This window comes from Gavia stellata, chromosome Z, assembly GCF_030936135.1.
Source record: "Gavia stellata isolate bGavSte3 chromosome Z, bGavSte3.hap2, whole genome shotgun sequence".
Lineage (NCBI taxonomy): Eukaryota > Metazoa > Chordata > Aves > Gaviiformes > Gaviidae > Gavia > Gavia stellata.
Genome location: NC_082637.1, coordinates 87,654,171 through 87,671,501, shown reverse-complemented (window position 1 = coordinate 87,671,501; position 17,331 = coordinate 87,654,171). Strand labels below are relative to the sequence as shown.

The window sequence follows — 17,331 nt, the reverse complement described above, 5'->3', positions numbered from 1 at the left end:
GAAACAATTTTATCATTACTGATGTGAACTCACGTGTGTAGGAAAGGATAAAGAAAGCTGGTATCTCAGCTCTTTACACTTGCAGGGCTTGAGGTGGGTAGCATGTAATTTTATATCATCACTCTGCTTTTTACTGGGCCATGGGCCATGGCCCAAGGATGGACCACGATATGCTCAGAGTGCCTTCAGGAAGCATGATGCTGAGCCACTTCTACTTCCATTGAGCTCTTGTAGGCATTCCACATGAAAGAGGTTGGCTTAAGACCTATTGCTTGTTACAGAGCCAACATCCTGCTGAAACCTCTAGCAATGAGAGGGGCTCCTTCCGAGGTCTAAGCACAGCAGGAAGTGTGAGGCTCTGCCTCTTAAGTCACGCAGATCCTGCTGAGCTCAGAAAAAGAGAGTAGCTTAGAGCCAGGCACCAGAAGACCTTTCCAGTCATCAAGAGCAGGCTCTGGTCTGAGCTCCTCCTGTCTCAATGGTAACACACTCTTGCACTTATACAAGGCAGTGGCTCACAGCCCTTGCTGCATTTTCAGTGGGATCCACTGCTGTAAACAGCATCATGATCTTGCTTCTTTAAGGGGAAGCTGCACTCACCTCTCTGCTTCTGCTTGTCTCTTGAGTAGCCTAGCTCTTGAATCTGGTTTAGATCAGGACCCTCACTACCCTTTCCCCATTGTCCCCCAGTTTTGAGTATTACATGCAACTATAAAAGATTTAGTCCTCATCTGTAAATCCTGAATGCAATTTCATAAAGGAAAAAGATATGTTCCCTTGTGTTCCCACAAAATAAGCAAAACATTGCCTGTCCTTTGGTTTTGTGTGCATGAGTAGGGGAGATGGAAGAGGAAGAAACCTTTCTTTCCTCATTGTTGTATTGCATGCTCAATTACAAACTAAAAGGCAATCCTACATTTCAGGGGTCACGCGAAGTTACTGTCTTCTTTTTCCCCAATAATATAGGACATTCAAGTGGTATTAGAAAGAATATGTGATAGCCTTCCATTCCATTCCCCACTAATGACGTATTGACTAATAAAACTGCTTGACTTACTTCATGTGCGAGTCATCCAGAAAGAAGACAAAACCACTGAAAGACAAAGGGAAAGGAGGAAGGGGAAGGGGACAGTCTGTGTTTGATTACACAGAGCTGCAGTTCCCGTATCCATTTATTTGTTTGTTTGTACAATGGTAACATCAGAGGAGAACAAGACTGGTAGCAAATGGTTATTACATTCTATAAAAGAATTTTCTACATAGTTAAAATAAGAATAATGTGTTTTTAAACATTTTTGGACTCTCATAACCAATTTCAGTACCTGCTCACCCATCCTGCCTCTGATGTGCACCTAATCCAATAGTGGTAATTGGAATTAAAAGAAAAACCAAAAGACAGATTATGATTAGAGGGTAAACATGGAGATTATAATCCCTGTTAGATTACAGAAAGTTTTTAATATCTTTCAGGGAAGTTAAGCAGAGATTTTGTGAGATACAAGTAGCAAATTTGTGGTGATGTGAGACCTGAGCTGAGCTCTAAAAGCACAGTTCCCATTCAGCACTCAGAGTCTAAGCGGCCAGGGAGTGAAACTCTCTGGGTTCAGGATCTCGCTGGTAGAGTGCACTGAACACCCACTGTGCCACTGTGCCAGCTCTCCAGATTACGTGTTCGAATGGGGCTTTTAGTGTAGCAGACATCTGCTGTAGCTTTGGGAACTTATGTTTTATAATAGTCAAAGAATAAAGAATTGTCTGTTCAAAGATAATACTGAGTGGCTTATGTAATAAAGCGCAGCTGCTTGTTTCCTGATATATAAGCTAAATAAAAGCTCACATCTGGTTGTATTATACGAAGCCTGCAAAAATAGCAGATGTTTACCAGTAGAATTGTCTAGAAATGGCAACAAACAGAAAAACAGGTCAGAAAAGGGGAATGAATCTCATTTAAATCTTCTGTGAAACTGTTGCTTCTGCAGTGGAGGTACAATGTTAGAAAAGGGGTATTATTCAACGTACTGCTTTAAATTAAATAAAGCAGATAAAAAGAAGTAATTTGTGTTTATAGTTATATAGTTTAAAAGTAAAAATCACCAACATTCAGTTACTTAAAAAAATAAATACCCTACATTAGAAAGTCAATTTAGAATTATATTTCTGGTTGTCAAGTCTGCATGGTTTTTGAAAAATTTTTAATTTACTTTTGTAAGTTAAAGATATGAGCAATATAAATTAGCTTCCATTAGGCATTCAAACTATTTTTTCACCTGGTAAGTTTATTGTGTAGGAGCTTAAATGTTTTTGCAAAGAAAGGGAAGTGTTAGTAAAAAGTCTGTGAGGTAGGTTTAGGGGTTTATTTCTGGATAAGCTCTGCTAGAATGTATCTCAAGAGTAGTCATGGCAATATATCTAAGAAACACAGATTTATAGAAATGTATTAACGTTTGAGTTATGCAAAATTACAAAGTTATGTTATAAGTTGAGTTATGAAGTAAACTTGTAGTTTATTATGATGATGTTTCAGTATATCATGCAATAATATTATAATTTAATTTCATGTAAAAAAAATAGGAAATTATTTTAATATGTCCATTATTTTATTATATCCATTTTTGGTCAATATAAGACAATCCTATTTCACCTGTGTGGAAACACTTGTCAAGTGCTTGATCGTTCAAAATACCAGAGTGATTGTTTTTGGTTTGCCTGTTGAACTATGCTTAAAGCAGTTATAGGATGTTCATGGTTGTATGTACGAAGAAAATTAGGCATATAATTTTCTTTTGAAACTTACCTGTATTACATTTTTTCTCTTCTGCATTAGTAAAACTTGGAAAATTGGACGTCTTAATGATTTGTATTTCTTCTTTTTTTCTAAATGAGATTTTAGAGATGACTACACCAATCATAAATTTAATGGCTAGAGCAGTGGTTACAAGTTTGGTACTTTTGTTCTTTGTCATAATTTACTACTTTTTAGTATAAAATACACTTCAAATATTAAGGCAGAGTAATAATGAATAATGACAACTTCCAATAATCTGTTAATGTGGTGTGTTTAAAAAGAAGCCAGATTATTTTGGCATATTATTATTAGAGAATGCCTATCAAACTCTTACAGTGTTTTAAAAATCATGGGGTTGTTTTATATTTCTGATAATGATAAAATATCAACAAATTCTTAAAATATTTCTCAACTCCGTTGGAATGTGGGAAGTGAAGATTCAAGTCTTTATTCTGGTACAGCTTCATCATAACGCTATTTTCTGAATAGGTATTAGTTGAAATATTTAAATGTGAGTTGAACTATGTATTTCTTAGAGATATTATGGATTAACCACTGTGATTTTGAATCCCCTGTATTTATCTCTGTGTCTTATTGGGGTGGTTCTGAATAGACAATGAAATATTAATACCAATGCTGATTCCTTCCAGAAAATGTTTAGTTTCAATAAGTTACCATTATAAGATGAAAAAAAAACCTTACTAAAAAATTCTGGATCTCTCTTAATACCACTTTAATTGTTCAGTTGGTTTTTTTTCTGCTCTTACTGCATATCCATGATATGTAACCAAAGCTTCATTATCACGGTTATGCGTGGCAATTATGAGTCTGGGGAAATACATATGCGTAAGTAATTTAAATAATTATTCTCTTTTGAGGACAAAGAAACTTATATTAAGTTCATCTGACTATTCTAGTGAATACCAAGTACTCACTAGAATATATGTTTTTAGGTATATGTTTTTAAACTGGACTTATAACACTATGCGTTTTGAGAATAGGTTAATTAAGGATGTAAGTGGTCAAATGCTGTGGTTTGGTTTTGTGGCAGAACTCTTGTTTTGTAACTGAAATGGAACATGTGCTTCCTTGCTAATAAAGACGTTTCACATCTTGCCGGGAACCATTTTTTGGTCATCATGTGCCTTAAACTCTTCAGCTATTTTCTTTCAGATTGAATTAATTAGACTTACAGGAACTAAATTGACATTTTGGAAGGTGTGTTTTTATTATTTAATGTGTGGTGGTTTTGCTAGGGGGAAAGATGCTCATTCTCTGTCCAGATGTGGCATTATTTCTGCTGTGGTCTTCATCATGATCTATGGACTATTCTACCTCCCAAGACAGCCCAGGAGATTCTTACAGATGTACTAGAGCAATCTTTGGCTATGCTGTCCTCCAGATATTGTCAGGCCTGCCCCAGTTACAAGCGAACACCACAAATCAGGTAATGGTTGTATATTTAATGCACACTTAATGGATAAAATAAGTAAATCTGAGTTTTCTGTTATGCACTGCTTTGATTCAAATTTAATTGTTAATGAACACAGCAGAGGGGATAGACACAATTTATGTATTTTGATGTTCATTTTAATTCAATATGTTTTGTATATTTAAGTATACTTGGTAGTCTAATACACTAAACCGGGCAGAATCAAAGGCCTCTTTTGAACTCTTGGTGAAATTGTTCCATAAACTGCTTCATTGGTTTGAAAGCCTCATGATGAAGAGTGCATTGAGGAGCGGTGGCACAACCAAAAATGTTGGCAGAATTGGCAGCATCAGTATTAGAAATCAAGCCATTCCATGTGTTCCAATAGAATTTGCGTTTTCATAGGGCTTTTCAGGTGAAAGAGCTATGAGGTCACATCAAAAGATTTGCCAGAATGAAGCCAGTGGTGCAGAAAGAGAGAGGAGGAAGAGGCTATTCCTTCTCCTGTCATTTTAGGAAATACGAAGCTGGAAGTTCTTCTTGTTGGGATTCTTGTGTTTTGCCAGAGAGGAGGGTCTCTTTAACAAATACTAAAGCAGGTGTCTCCAGGTGGAAGCTTACCCTACCTCTGTCCTTTCTCTTTCTATCTGATGTCTTGTTTGACTGAAGAAATTGGGGTATTACTCATTCTGCCCCTTTGCTATATATCTTTCTTATATGAATATGTTCGTCTTTGTAGATTTTGAAACTGATACACTCTATGGTGGCCATGCGAGTTAAAAACTTAAGAGCTTGTCATTTGTAGGAGATGAGAGACACTCAGCAGAGATATGTTCTGTGTGAGCTAAGAGTTATGTGCTGTCATCATAAGTTTTATTATGAAAAGGAGCAGTGTCATGGAAGCTTAAGTAACTTGCACAAGTTCACGTTCTTGGAATAGCTGGGAAAAGCCCCAAAATTTTACTCTATGTATCAAAATACCTGTTTGTATGCTCTATTGCTGCAATAATTTACTGTGATTAGGCCCTTCTATATCTTTAGGTACAGAGAGGTTTCCTGGAAATTTTCGTGGGGAAAAAAATACCTGAAATATGAAGAATACATATTGATACAGTATTTCTTAAATTTAGTATTAGTCAATTCTATATGAATTTGCTTCAAAATAGTGAACAAGAAATAACTTTTTACATTGTCGTTTTGCAGAGAAGCTGTTTTATTTAATAAGGTGATTCTTGAATTTGTCACTAAGTGAATTGAATTACCCGGTCGTGCACAAATGAAAAAAAAAAAAATTTTTAACTAATATCATTCAATGTATTTTTATCACACAGGTTTTACATATTTTTATTTAATAATATCGTACTTTGTGTGTGGGGGGTCTTTTCTCCCCATGGTTCTTGAAATGTTAGAGATCTGTAATATAGACAAATGTCTGTTCATGTGTATTTGTCTAAATTTTCCAAAAATAAGATGATCCTTAAAAATGCAGATGATCACATATGCATCCATTGGCTTTTAGGTACTTAGGTACTTTTTCCAGTCCAACTTCAAGCCTGCCATGTATTTTGTGTTATCCATCTGTTTCCTATCTGTTGTATGTCAGCATAGTCGTGTGAAATTATGTTGTTGTAGTTTGGGTTCTTGCTATTGTTTAGGCCAATGACCCATGATGCTCTGCCAGGCAATATCAACAGGCAACAGATTACTGACTCAGAAACATTCCTCATCATAATATATTGCCTGGCAATTAAAGTTTTGCAAATTGAAGATTTAGTTCACTTGTCATTACTTTTTTGCTCCAGCAGGATTTGAAAATAGTATATACATTCTAATTATACTGTATCATAAAGAAAACTAAATTTAATTGTATTTAGTTGTAGTTTAGAAGGTAAGTTGTTCCTGTCTACTGGAATTGTCCTTTGGAAGAGGAAATTTCCATATATTTTAACTCTTCTTTGGACTAGTTTCAGTAACAACTTTTCTGTGGAAGCGCTGAATTTTTACAGTGTAGTAGATTCAGAATTCCTACACCACTGATGGAAGATGAAATTTGAAGTCCATGTTATGATTTAGGTATTTTATGTTGTCAGAGGAAAGCTCTATTTAACTGAAATTTACCACTATCCTTATGACCTAAGGAACGTTATTTTCACTTTTTTTTTCCCTACAGAATTGATATTGCAGCAATTTTGATGTCCACTGAAGATGTGCTCTGGTCAGTTTGCAGCTCTGTACAGGAGTTTCTGAATCCACATGAAGACAGAGATCTCAAGATCTATAAAATACATAGCCACTGCAATAGTCTGCTCTCTGTGCTGGCTATTTTAACTTCACCACTGAAGGATTTGTATGAGTGAGTATGAAAGAAACATTCAATTTGAGATAAAGTTGGTTCTTGAGCTTACATGAATAGATCTACAAGGTGAATAATTGTGTTGAAATACAAATGCAATGCATAGTGTTGTCACATTTTGATAACCTTTGGCTATTTCTCGATTTGGTCTTGAACTTCTCTTTCTGATCTTACCTAAAGCCCAATTATATCTGCTGGGATTTTATTAGCTTTGGATCAAACTCCTGTACCGCACATTTTTTGTCTGGTGATAACACAGACCACAGTGAATGTCTGGTTTGATTTCCTTTGTAACACAAACAATAGAATTGCATTAATAATTACTGTCCCAAATTTGCAATTTACTGTTCAGTGAGGACACATTTTGTTAGAAACACATTCTTATCGGTCTAAAACCATTTGCTACTATGGTACCAAAGCCTTTGGTAAGGTTTTCAAGGACTTAGTCACTCATACAACTGAAAAAATTTCATCTTCTTACTAGTTCGGATTTATCTACCTTCAGCTTCCAGGTAAATTAGAATGTTCTGCTGTCATCCCATAATAATTCTATAAGTACTGGAATTTAAAGATAATTTGCTGAAATGGTCATCTGATTACATGACCAGTATGCTTCAACAAATATTAAATATAATTTAAAAGAGAAAGAGTATAGAATGCCCATCTTTATAAAATTATGTCTTCACAAGTCACAACTCTAAACAAAAGGACACATTACTTGCACTGAAATTGGGTCTGAGTCTTTCGTTGCTTTTTCATGCTAAAAATTCTGCTGCAAAATTGGTGTAAGAGACAATACAAAGTGAGATCACAAATTAGAAAAACAACAACAAAACCCAAAACTAAGAAAGCCAAATCCTATTCAACTGGCTTTTATTTTGTTGTTCTAAATAAGAATATCCTAGGTAACACTGGTGGTACAAAGAGGAGGGTAGAGACCTCCTGCATTTAAGCTTATTAAACTAAGTATTTTTGGTCATGTGTGGGCTCATTTTAATGTTTGTGGGCTCTGAGGAACATGCAAAAGTGGATTGTAACTGAATGTTTGATCTTATACAATGCAGCTCATGAAAAAATAGCAAATGAGGTGACTTATGAACAGATTAGGTAGTTCTGATGTGGCAATAGTAATGGAGGCAGGAATGGACATTGTGGTAGCTGTAACTGCTTCTACTGTCAATTTTGACATTTCACTTTTCCTTTATGAAAGCCCTTAGAATGATAGACTAAAATAAATATGTAGTATAGTCTGTTCTTTTTATCTGTTCCACTCTCCTCTACTAATCCATGTTGTTTACAGATTTATCTATACCTGGAGTAGTAAAAATGCGTGCGAACTTGAAAACTCACTGAGTTTCAGAACAAAGTGCCAATGGAGAGAGTGAGGCAGCATATTTTGTATTTTATGTAAAATGCTACAGATTAACAACTTGGTCATACAGGTTTCATATTTAGGCATATAAATTTCAGTATCCTAATTTGCTTTGCTAGAAATCAAAAACTTGACATGTGCAGGGTGTGGCAGCTCATTTAATTTAGTACAAAGTGCCCTGTGAATCATAACCAAAATCTGGCAGCTTTGTTTAAGAAGAATACAAAAAATGTCTTATTTTGTTATATAGTTACAAAAATAATATTAATGCTAAAAAACATTGTTAGAGAGATGATACATTTTTCTGTGTAAGTAAAAAGGGATATTTTTTATGAACTATGTATTCAGAACTTTCATTTTCAAACCTGTGACACTCCATTATCAAAACAGTTCTTTTATATTGTATATTTCATTACAGCGAATATTTGTCAGGTAACCTAACCCAGTGTCCAGACTACAAAGAAAAAACAGATTTACTAAATTAGCTTCTTAAATGACTATATCCAGTTGGAAACACTTTCTGAATTTTATGTTGAATTCCTAGGTCCATTATTTACTGAGTTGTGCGTAGCTCATCACATTAAGAATCTATCAATAACAAATTCAGAAGTTATGCATGATTTTAAAGGACAACTAATCCTTCATCAGTTCTCTTTGCAATTACAGCTGTATAATCAAAATTTCCATCTGTTAGCTTGGCTCCATATCTTTCAAGACCTTGGTAAAATTAACTGGAAGTAAAATAAAGATTTTTCTTTTAAATCTATCATGCTCTCTTTTGGTACTAAAAGATTTCCCTGCAGGGGCTAGGTTTAAATTAATCTTTAGAGTGCTCGGGAAAGTTTTGTGTAATCATAAAAGCAGTGATGACAGAACATTGTTTTCCAGGAGTTGTCTAATAATAGGACTGGCTCATTTCCAACTTACTAGAGATGCTGTATTAACTATTGCTTCCAGGGAATTAAAATTATTCAAGATTCTTTATTATGTTGTTGAACTGCAACAGAATAGTAGGGTTGCTGAAAAATTAATAATATCCTTAACTTCAAATGAAGTGATTCTGGCATATGCTTTCTCCTTCCTAATTTTGTGATCAAACGTTGTGCATTCTGCTATCACTTAGAGTTTCTTTTCTCTATGACAAGACTACTTAGAGCTGGTCCTAAATTCACCTGTGAATGTTGGGTCATCAGTTTTTAATACTCACTCATTTTTCTGTGCTTCATTTTCCTCCACCCGTTTCCAGCCTTCCTGAAGTAACTTGAGCATAATAGAAATGTTGGTTGGAAAGGACTGCTGGAGGTCATCTCCTCCTCAAAACAGGACAATCACCAAGAGTAGTCAGTCATGACTGTGTTAGCTGACCCATGTAAACCTGCAGGATCTGAGGTTTTACAACCTCTCTGGGAAACCTGTTCCACAGCTGCACTGCCTTAGTGCAAAGTATTGCCTAATATCTAGTGTGAACCTTCAAATCTGCTGGCTGTGGCTTGCTGTATCACACCAGCCCCCACTGAGGAAAGTTTGTCAATGTTGTCTTTGTAATTACTCTTTGGGTAGTTGTAGGCTGCCATTAGATGACTCGACCCTTTAGCCACCTCTTCACCAGATCCCTCAACCTCTTGTCATAGATGATGCAGTCTAGTCCTTTCCAGTTTCCTCACATCCTCCTTGAGCTGCAGGTCCAACACCTGGACAAAATATTCTAGGTAAGGCTTAACTATTGCCAAGTAGATGAAGCAAATCATCATTTAGTTTGCTTGCCATACTCCTCCTATTGCAGTCCAGTGTGTGGTTTGCTTGCTTTCTAGGGAAAATACACTGTTGCCTCGTATTCAACACCCTACTGGCCATAAACGCCAGGCTTGGGGTTGGGTAGGATTAGTACTCAGACAGTCAGTTCCCAGCCTACGTTATTATAATTCTGTGGCTGGAGCAGAAAGTTGCACTTTAGCTCAGTGAACTTTGTGAGTTTCTGTTGGCTCCCAAAAATACCAGGTGTTGCTATTTCCTTGCTGCTGACCCAAATATCTGAAAAAAGATTTTCATCCCTCAGAATTTCCAGTCATCATAGTCTTACTCGCTAACAAGGTTTTTGTCAGTTACTCAGTTCAAGTAGCTCGGTTTTGTGCATTGGATCTAATAGTTTCAATGCTGCTTGTGGATTTTGTAGGAGAATCCAGCGCTGTTCTTCATTCATTATTTTTTACAGAATGAAATTATCCAGGAGAAGCAGGCTGGCAATGTGCAGTACAACAGACCCATTTATAACTTCAGAGTAGAGACTGCCTTCTGCACCAGGTTGAGGGTTGCTCAAGTTGGAGCAGATCTATTCTTGTGCTTTTTTCTATACTTTTTAGTCTTTTGTACTGAGTAGGAGATGACAATCTTTCTGTTATGGAAGATCATAAAGAGTAAGGTGGATGTACCTTTTTATGATTTCGTACTATGAATTATTATATCTTACTTTCTCAACAAGAAGTCAGGTGAATGACATGAATGCTGAGAGAAGAATATAGAGATTCTATTGGTAAAATTGCTGTCTATTGGGTAAAAATATTTGTCATTCAATTTTAAAAACTGAAAATATTTCTATACTTCTCTTAATTTTAATGTATAAGAGTTATAATTCATGAAGTTGCTTTTTAGTCATGTTTATTCCCTATACAGAGCTAAATCCTTTGAAGTCTACAAGGAAACACCATTAGGATGCATTTTGTTGGCATCTCATTTTTTCACACCTGCACTGAGGCTTACAAGATCAATTCTCACCTTGTCATACTCTACTGAAGAATAAAACTACTGTAACTTGGAATCTTGCTGTGGTATTAAATACTTTCACAGATGCTATCCACTGCTTTGAGACTATAGGCAGCTGCTTTAACATAACTTGTAGTCACATTTCCTGCTAGCTATTATTATACTTCTGTCAGAAAAGTAGTTGAATTAAACTGTCTGGCACAGAGTTGGGTTTTCCTGGCAAGAATTACATAGCCAGCAGTGGACACTGAGAAATGCTGGCACCAGAATTATTGTATTATTATTAGATGCTTGATTTTTTTATAGTACTTGAAGTTAGTTTAATATTTAAACAATCTTTAAAGCCCTCAGATATCTCCATCTCAGTTTAAAAATTTGTGTAGAGGTTTTATTACAAGCCTCAGAGTCCAAAAGTCTGCCCTGGGCTTGTCCTTAGTAGACAGCTAAGGAATCATACTTAATAAACTGCTTTAGCCCAGAAGTCTCTCAAACAGTTCATACACTATCAGTAGACAAGATGTGGTCTTTCTTTATTAGATTACTACCCAAACCATGTCTATCATGCTTTCTTGTAGGAAGGTGGCTCTATGCTTTGCTATATTAAGAAAAATATTTCAGAGGATGAAAAAAATAAGATTTTTTTTTCTTTAATTTTCTCACAATGTTGAAATTACTCTTTAAAATAATTATTTTCTAGTTGAAGTTCTCCCTTTATCTATGTTACAATCTCAGCTTTATTTTTACTCTTCAGGTTTTCATGAATTCACAAAAAGCACAAATTCATTGTGTGCTAATCTTTCTGCTCAGATATTGCTTACTTAAGATCATTTTGAAGTCTGTAGTAAATTCTTTCTACTGATTTTGTTTCATTAGTAAAATTCATTTCCAAATAAATCACCCTATCTTTTGGAGAAGTTCAGAAGCTATACACCTGTCTTGTTGAACAAGTGTAATTCTCTCTCTTCTTTTATCTGGGGTCTTACAGGCAGACAGTGACCTTATAGACTTGTAGCTACACTTCTAAATTACTCATATGCAGCTGTAAAAAAGAGTTTAAAAGTAATTTTAAATAATTAAATTACAAAACACAAATAGTAATAAACCCGTGGTGACAAAGCACCCTACAAGAAAGAGGGGATTTTACCTGTTAGGTTAGGAGTTCCTGAAGGCTGTATTCCAACAGGTTTCCATTCTGTATATTCTGAGTATTTAGATCCACTCTTACTGTTTCCATGTTGTGGCAGTGGCTTTTTTGATGTCTTGTAAAAAGCTTCTCTTGTCCTGAGATATCCTCATGTCTTCTCCAGAGGTATTTTTAAATGTTCTTCTACTCTTAGCTGTAATAGAAAGAGTACTGACTCAAAAGTCGGAATGACATTGAATCACTCCAGAAAGTAAAGCAAATATACCATAAATGAGTTCTGTAGAAATGGCATTTTTAAAGGCAGTTACCTTCTTTATATAACTTAGAAAATCCCAGCCATGATACATAAAGAAACAAGCTTCAGAGAAGGAAAGTTATTAAGGTGAAAAATTCACAGCTGAGTAAGTTGAAAAGTAAGGTGCAAAAGAAGTGATAATTGATTACGGTTAATTGAGGATGGATGTAACAGACAATATCCTCTCTGGTGGAATTGTATGCAGTGTAAATGAGAGTAAAAAGGGAAGAGGCCAAGGGGCATCCCTTCCTATCACACATTACTGCATCCTAGTGGTTGATACAGAATTGTACAAATACTAATACATTTATTGTAATTTATTATTAAATAATATTAATAGGCAAATATTAAATTATAGAATCCTGTTCTTATATATTTATAATCATATAATATCATTAATTAATAAAAATAGTTAATTTTTAGTATCAGTGGATTGGACACATCTGATTTTTGCCTCTCACATCCTTCAGGTAAGAGAGGTAATGCAGAAGTGACATAAAACGCGCTTAGCTAGTCCTTCACCAGTCCTTACATTTGAAAACAGCATTTTTTTCAACCAGTATTCTATTTCTCACAAGCCAGTGAAGGTCCAAAGCTTCTGGTGCAACTTTTTGTCCAGTTTAATACAAAGTCTATATGTACTTGCATTTTATTCAAAAGAGAACCAGTATTGTTTCAAATTATATTTTACTTATGATTATGATAAAAGTATTGATAATATGATGCATGTATTATGCAGAAAGAAAAGAGCTATAGAAATGAATGACTGAAAAGCAATTTGCTTATTCAATGCATTTTCAAACATAGTTTGAAAACATGCTATATGGGTGTAAAAATATGAAGAAAACTGCTTTAATGGTAATAACAGTGCTAGATACTAAGTTTCAAAGAGTGAAAGTATATAAGATATAGAATGACATTTTTAACAGTACATAAGATAAATAAATTTGCAATTATCTGTATGCATACATGTATTAGTACTATTTATCTTAATGGATTTTCAGTCTTCCATGTAATTCAGGAGTATTTGGTTTTTTTCAGGATGTTTCTGAACAATTCTGAAGAACATCTTCCTCAAGATTTTTCAAAAGTCTTTTATCATCCATTACACTGGTTATTTTGTATACCATCATCCTGTTCTTCCTTATTGAAGTGAGTATCAAAAGTTGATTGTTGTAAAAGAATCACCAGATAGTCAATATCAATCAAATACTGTTACAACATCTTGAAAAGAGTATATCTGACTAAATGTCTAATTAATATTCTGATTAAAAAAAAAAATAGAAACATTTTTTTAAAATTCATTGCACATTTCCCTAATCTTTAATCTTTAAGCCTGTAAGAAAGGTCATACTGAAAGCAGTGCACTATGTAGCTTTTTGCTAGTATATTCATCATGTTTGATATTTGAATTATCTGTAAGGTTTTCTTGCTTTAATTAAACAGTATATAGCTCTTTAAAATAATGTAGTTCAGCACAGTTGCTGTTTTGAAAGACATAATTAAAGGGGAGACAAAGAATGTATGCCTTTCTGTTTATGATTGCAGGTTAAAAAAAAGGTTTGATATATAAATAACTCATTGAAAAATACGCTGCTTGATCATAGTTGATTTTTTGGGAGATTACTGCATGATTAGAGGCAAAAGCTTAATTTCTTTTTCTGTGTCACTGCATATAATGACAAGTTACATATGAGACATATGCTACCAGCTGTGCTGTCATTCCCTTTCTAATTTTGAACCTGAAGCACTCCCACACCAGTGTAGATCCTCTCCTAACCCCTTCACCTCCTCCTCCTTCTCTTCAAAAGTTATTTCCTGAGAGATTTTTCACTCTCCATTTTCATGAAAAGCTGCTTTTGTGAGTTGTTATTGTGTTTTCTGAGAAAGTATTTTTATATTTTGGAGGAATATGTTATCATATGAGTGGTGACCTATGGTGACCTACTGAAGACCAATGTGGTTGTATTTCACAGATTCACAGAATCATTAAGGTTGGAAAAGACCTGTAAGATCATCAAGTCCAACCATCAACCCAACCCCACCATGCCCACTAAACCATGCCCCACAATGCCTCATCCACACGTTCCTTGAACACCTCCAGTGATGGTGACTCCACCACTTCCCTGGGCAGCTTATTCCAGTGTCTCACCACTCTCTCAGGAAAGACATTTTTCCTAATATCCAGTCTGAACCTCCCCTGGTGCAACTTGAGGCCATTTCCTCTTGTCCTGTCGCTCGTCACTTGGGAGAAGAGGCCAACACCCACCTCCCCACAACCCCCTTTCAGGCAGTTGTAGAGAGCGATGAGGTCTCCCCTCAGCCTCCTCTTCTCCAGACTGAACACCCCCAGCTCCCTCAGCCGCTCCTCATCAGACTTGTGCTCCAGACCCCTCACCAGCTCCGTCGCCCTTCTCTGGACACGCTCCAGCACCTCAGTGTCCTTCTTGCAGTGAGGGGCACAAAACTGAACACAGCATTCGAGGTGCGGCCTCACCAGCGCCGAGTACAGGGGCACGATCCCCTCCCTGCTCCTGCTGGCCACACTGCTTCTGATACAGGCCAGGATGGCGTTGGGCTTCTTGGCCACCTGGGCACACTGCTGGCTCATCTTCAGCCGGCTGCCAACCAACACCCCCAGGTCCTTTTCTGTGGGGCAGCTTTCCAGCCACTCGTCCCCAAGCCTGTAATGTTGCTTTTTTTTTAATTACCTCTTACTTTGTACAGCCAGTATCTTGTACCTTGCACATCACAATATCTTCCCTGTGATTTTTCCCTGTACTACACAAAAGATGCTGATTTCTCTCCATAGCCTTCACTCCTAACTACGTGTCAGCAGTACTGTTATCTCCTTCCCTGGTGCCTCTGATACCTGCTGAACCAGAGGCAATAGATGCTGTGACTGGGTCAAAGTTCTGTGGCTGACTAACCGAAATGCCAAACAGAGTGAATAACTGTTGAATTCAGAACGTGTCCTTTTCCCTGCTTGAAATAGTAATGTAAGTTTTTCTAAAGCTTGAAAGATCATGTGTATTTACTTCTCAATCGAGCTTCAAGGACATTTGTCAGTGGCTTTAAGTTATGCATGGGTTGAGAGAAAGGAGAGGAGAAGGGGGGATATAGGAGAGGGAATAACTGCATGATCACTTAAAAAGGGATCTGCTTTATTTCTGAGAAAATTTATGCTACATTAAAGACTCATCGTAGAAAAGATGATAAGCTTTTTGATGCCCTCATCCAAGGCCAGTATTCAAAATTTAAATTATATTGTGAATTACGAGTTGTGGAAGATGACTTCACAAGTGAGTACCCTCTGCTGATTAAAAGTATATAAAGAAAATGCTGGTACTGTTTCAGTCTGACATAATTCTTTTTTTTTGAGGTGGAATTAGGATTTTACAGATTCTATTTAGGACAGATTTGTCTGGAATAAAGAGCAGAAAACTATTCCAGAGCTATCCAGCATTTACATATTTTCCCTGGATGAAAGGTGAGAAAATATGCATCTTCTTGACCACCAAATGGGAAAATGAGGAGTCCGAAAGAAAGCACATCTCTCAGAAGATATTGTTAGTGTACCTGTGTGAGGACGGTCCACATATATAAAGCCATGTGGACTGTTCTGGTGATAATGAGTGAACTATGTTGGTAAATTATTTAATGTTTTCTTTTAATAACACACCTTCCAGTTCTTCAGAAAAAAACAGTGAAAGACCCTGTATGTAATGAAGTAATTTGAGGGACATATTCTGAAGTGTTCTAATTTTGTTACCAGTTTCACACTGTGTATTTATATCATAGAAACTTTTCTTTCTTGAAATATTGCATTTAGAGTATTAACAAGACACATTATGTTTAAGTATTGCAGAAAACTATTTTTAGAACATCCTAATTCTTCCTGGTTTGTTTTATGGTTTTACTTTTACATCTAATAATTATATATATTCACTGTCCATAGCAAATTGGAAGCACAGGCCATTGTACGCCTCCCAGCTGTGGCCTCCTAATTTTTAACTGAAGGCTCTAACCTGTCATAAATCTACCAATTAAGTATTTGCTCTTCCTAAGCTTCATCTTTCAAGAAAAAGTTTTGCTAGTTCCTGAAATGATTTTGTTTACAATTTCACTATTTTACCAGATTTACTACATTATTTTTCATGCCTAAAAATGGCTACAATCTGTTTTCTTTTATCTATTGGACTTCAACATTTTTGTCAATGTTGTTAACATGAATTGGTGTTAATGTTTATTTGCCTTATAAAATCTCGAACTTACCGTTTGAGGTTTTCTTCTTTTCTATCTTGGATACTAACCAAAATAAGATAGTTATCAAACTAAATAACTACTGAAAATTTGTATTACGGTTCCTTTAGTGGTAATTGTGATTAATTCTTTGCTTCATTTGGGGTTTATAATCATACCATTTGCAAATCAGAGTTCTGTTTTTCTTTCTTTCGCTGTACAAAACTGAACATTTATATGTGTGATATTTATATGTACTTCACCTTTTGTCACTTTTTATGAGGCTAGTCTTATTTTCACTAGTACTGAGCTACGAGGATGGGAGAACATATGCCTCTCCATATGCACGTTACAAAACTTCTCAGTGCATTTATTGGTGCTAGCTTCATGGCTGTAGGGAATGTCTGCTATATTTTAGTTTTCCTCCAAGTGAGTCACACCATTGTACATTTCAATTTGCAAGAGGCTTAAAGAGCCAAGAACTGGTGTATATTACAACATGATAACTTCCCATCTGGTCAATGACAGACAAGTTTTATTTCAACTCAAATATTCTAAAAATGGCATTTATTTCTGAAGTAATTTAAAATATTATCCTTCATAAATCTAATTGACCAAACTTGTCCCTTTTCTTATAGTTTGAAGGCAATGGGTGACCTTATTAGACATGATAACATGGCATTCAAGGGAGAAACAAAATGAAACTGGCCCATATATTTTAACTGAATTAGTGAAGTGTTGAGTTTGCTGTCAGCCACAGCACTAATTCCAGTATGAATATAGCAATTGTTTTAATTTAAGCTTTAATTACTAACTACTAATCAGTTCTTAACATGTGTTAGAGTTTACATATAACTAATCCTGAACATACAGAAATTAAGATAATACTATTAAGAATGCAAAGCCCTAACGTTGAAAGTTTGAATGCAGTATGTGTTTTAAATATGG

General features: G+C 35.6%; 1 protein-coding gene across 1 annotated transcript in view; it reads left to right on the top strand.

Moving 5' to 3' along the window:
* Positions 1-17,331, top strand: part of KIAA0825 (KIAA0825 ortholog) — a 210,175-nt gene that overhangs the window by 53,727 nt on the left and 139,117 nt on the right. Inside the window, exons 9-11 of the mRNA XM_059834124.1 lie at positions 4,042-4,232; positions 6,388-6,570; positions 13,183-13,293. Coding sequence (XP_059690107.1) covers positions 4,042-4,232; positions 6,388-6,570; positions 13,183-13,293 — 485 coding nt within the window. The remainder of the gene's footprint in view (positions 1-4,041; positions 4,233-6,387; positions 6,571-13,182; positions 13,294-17,331) is intronic.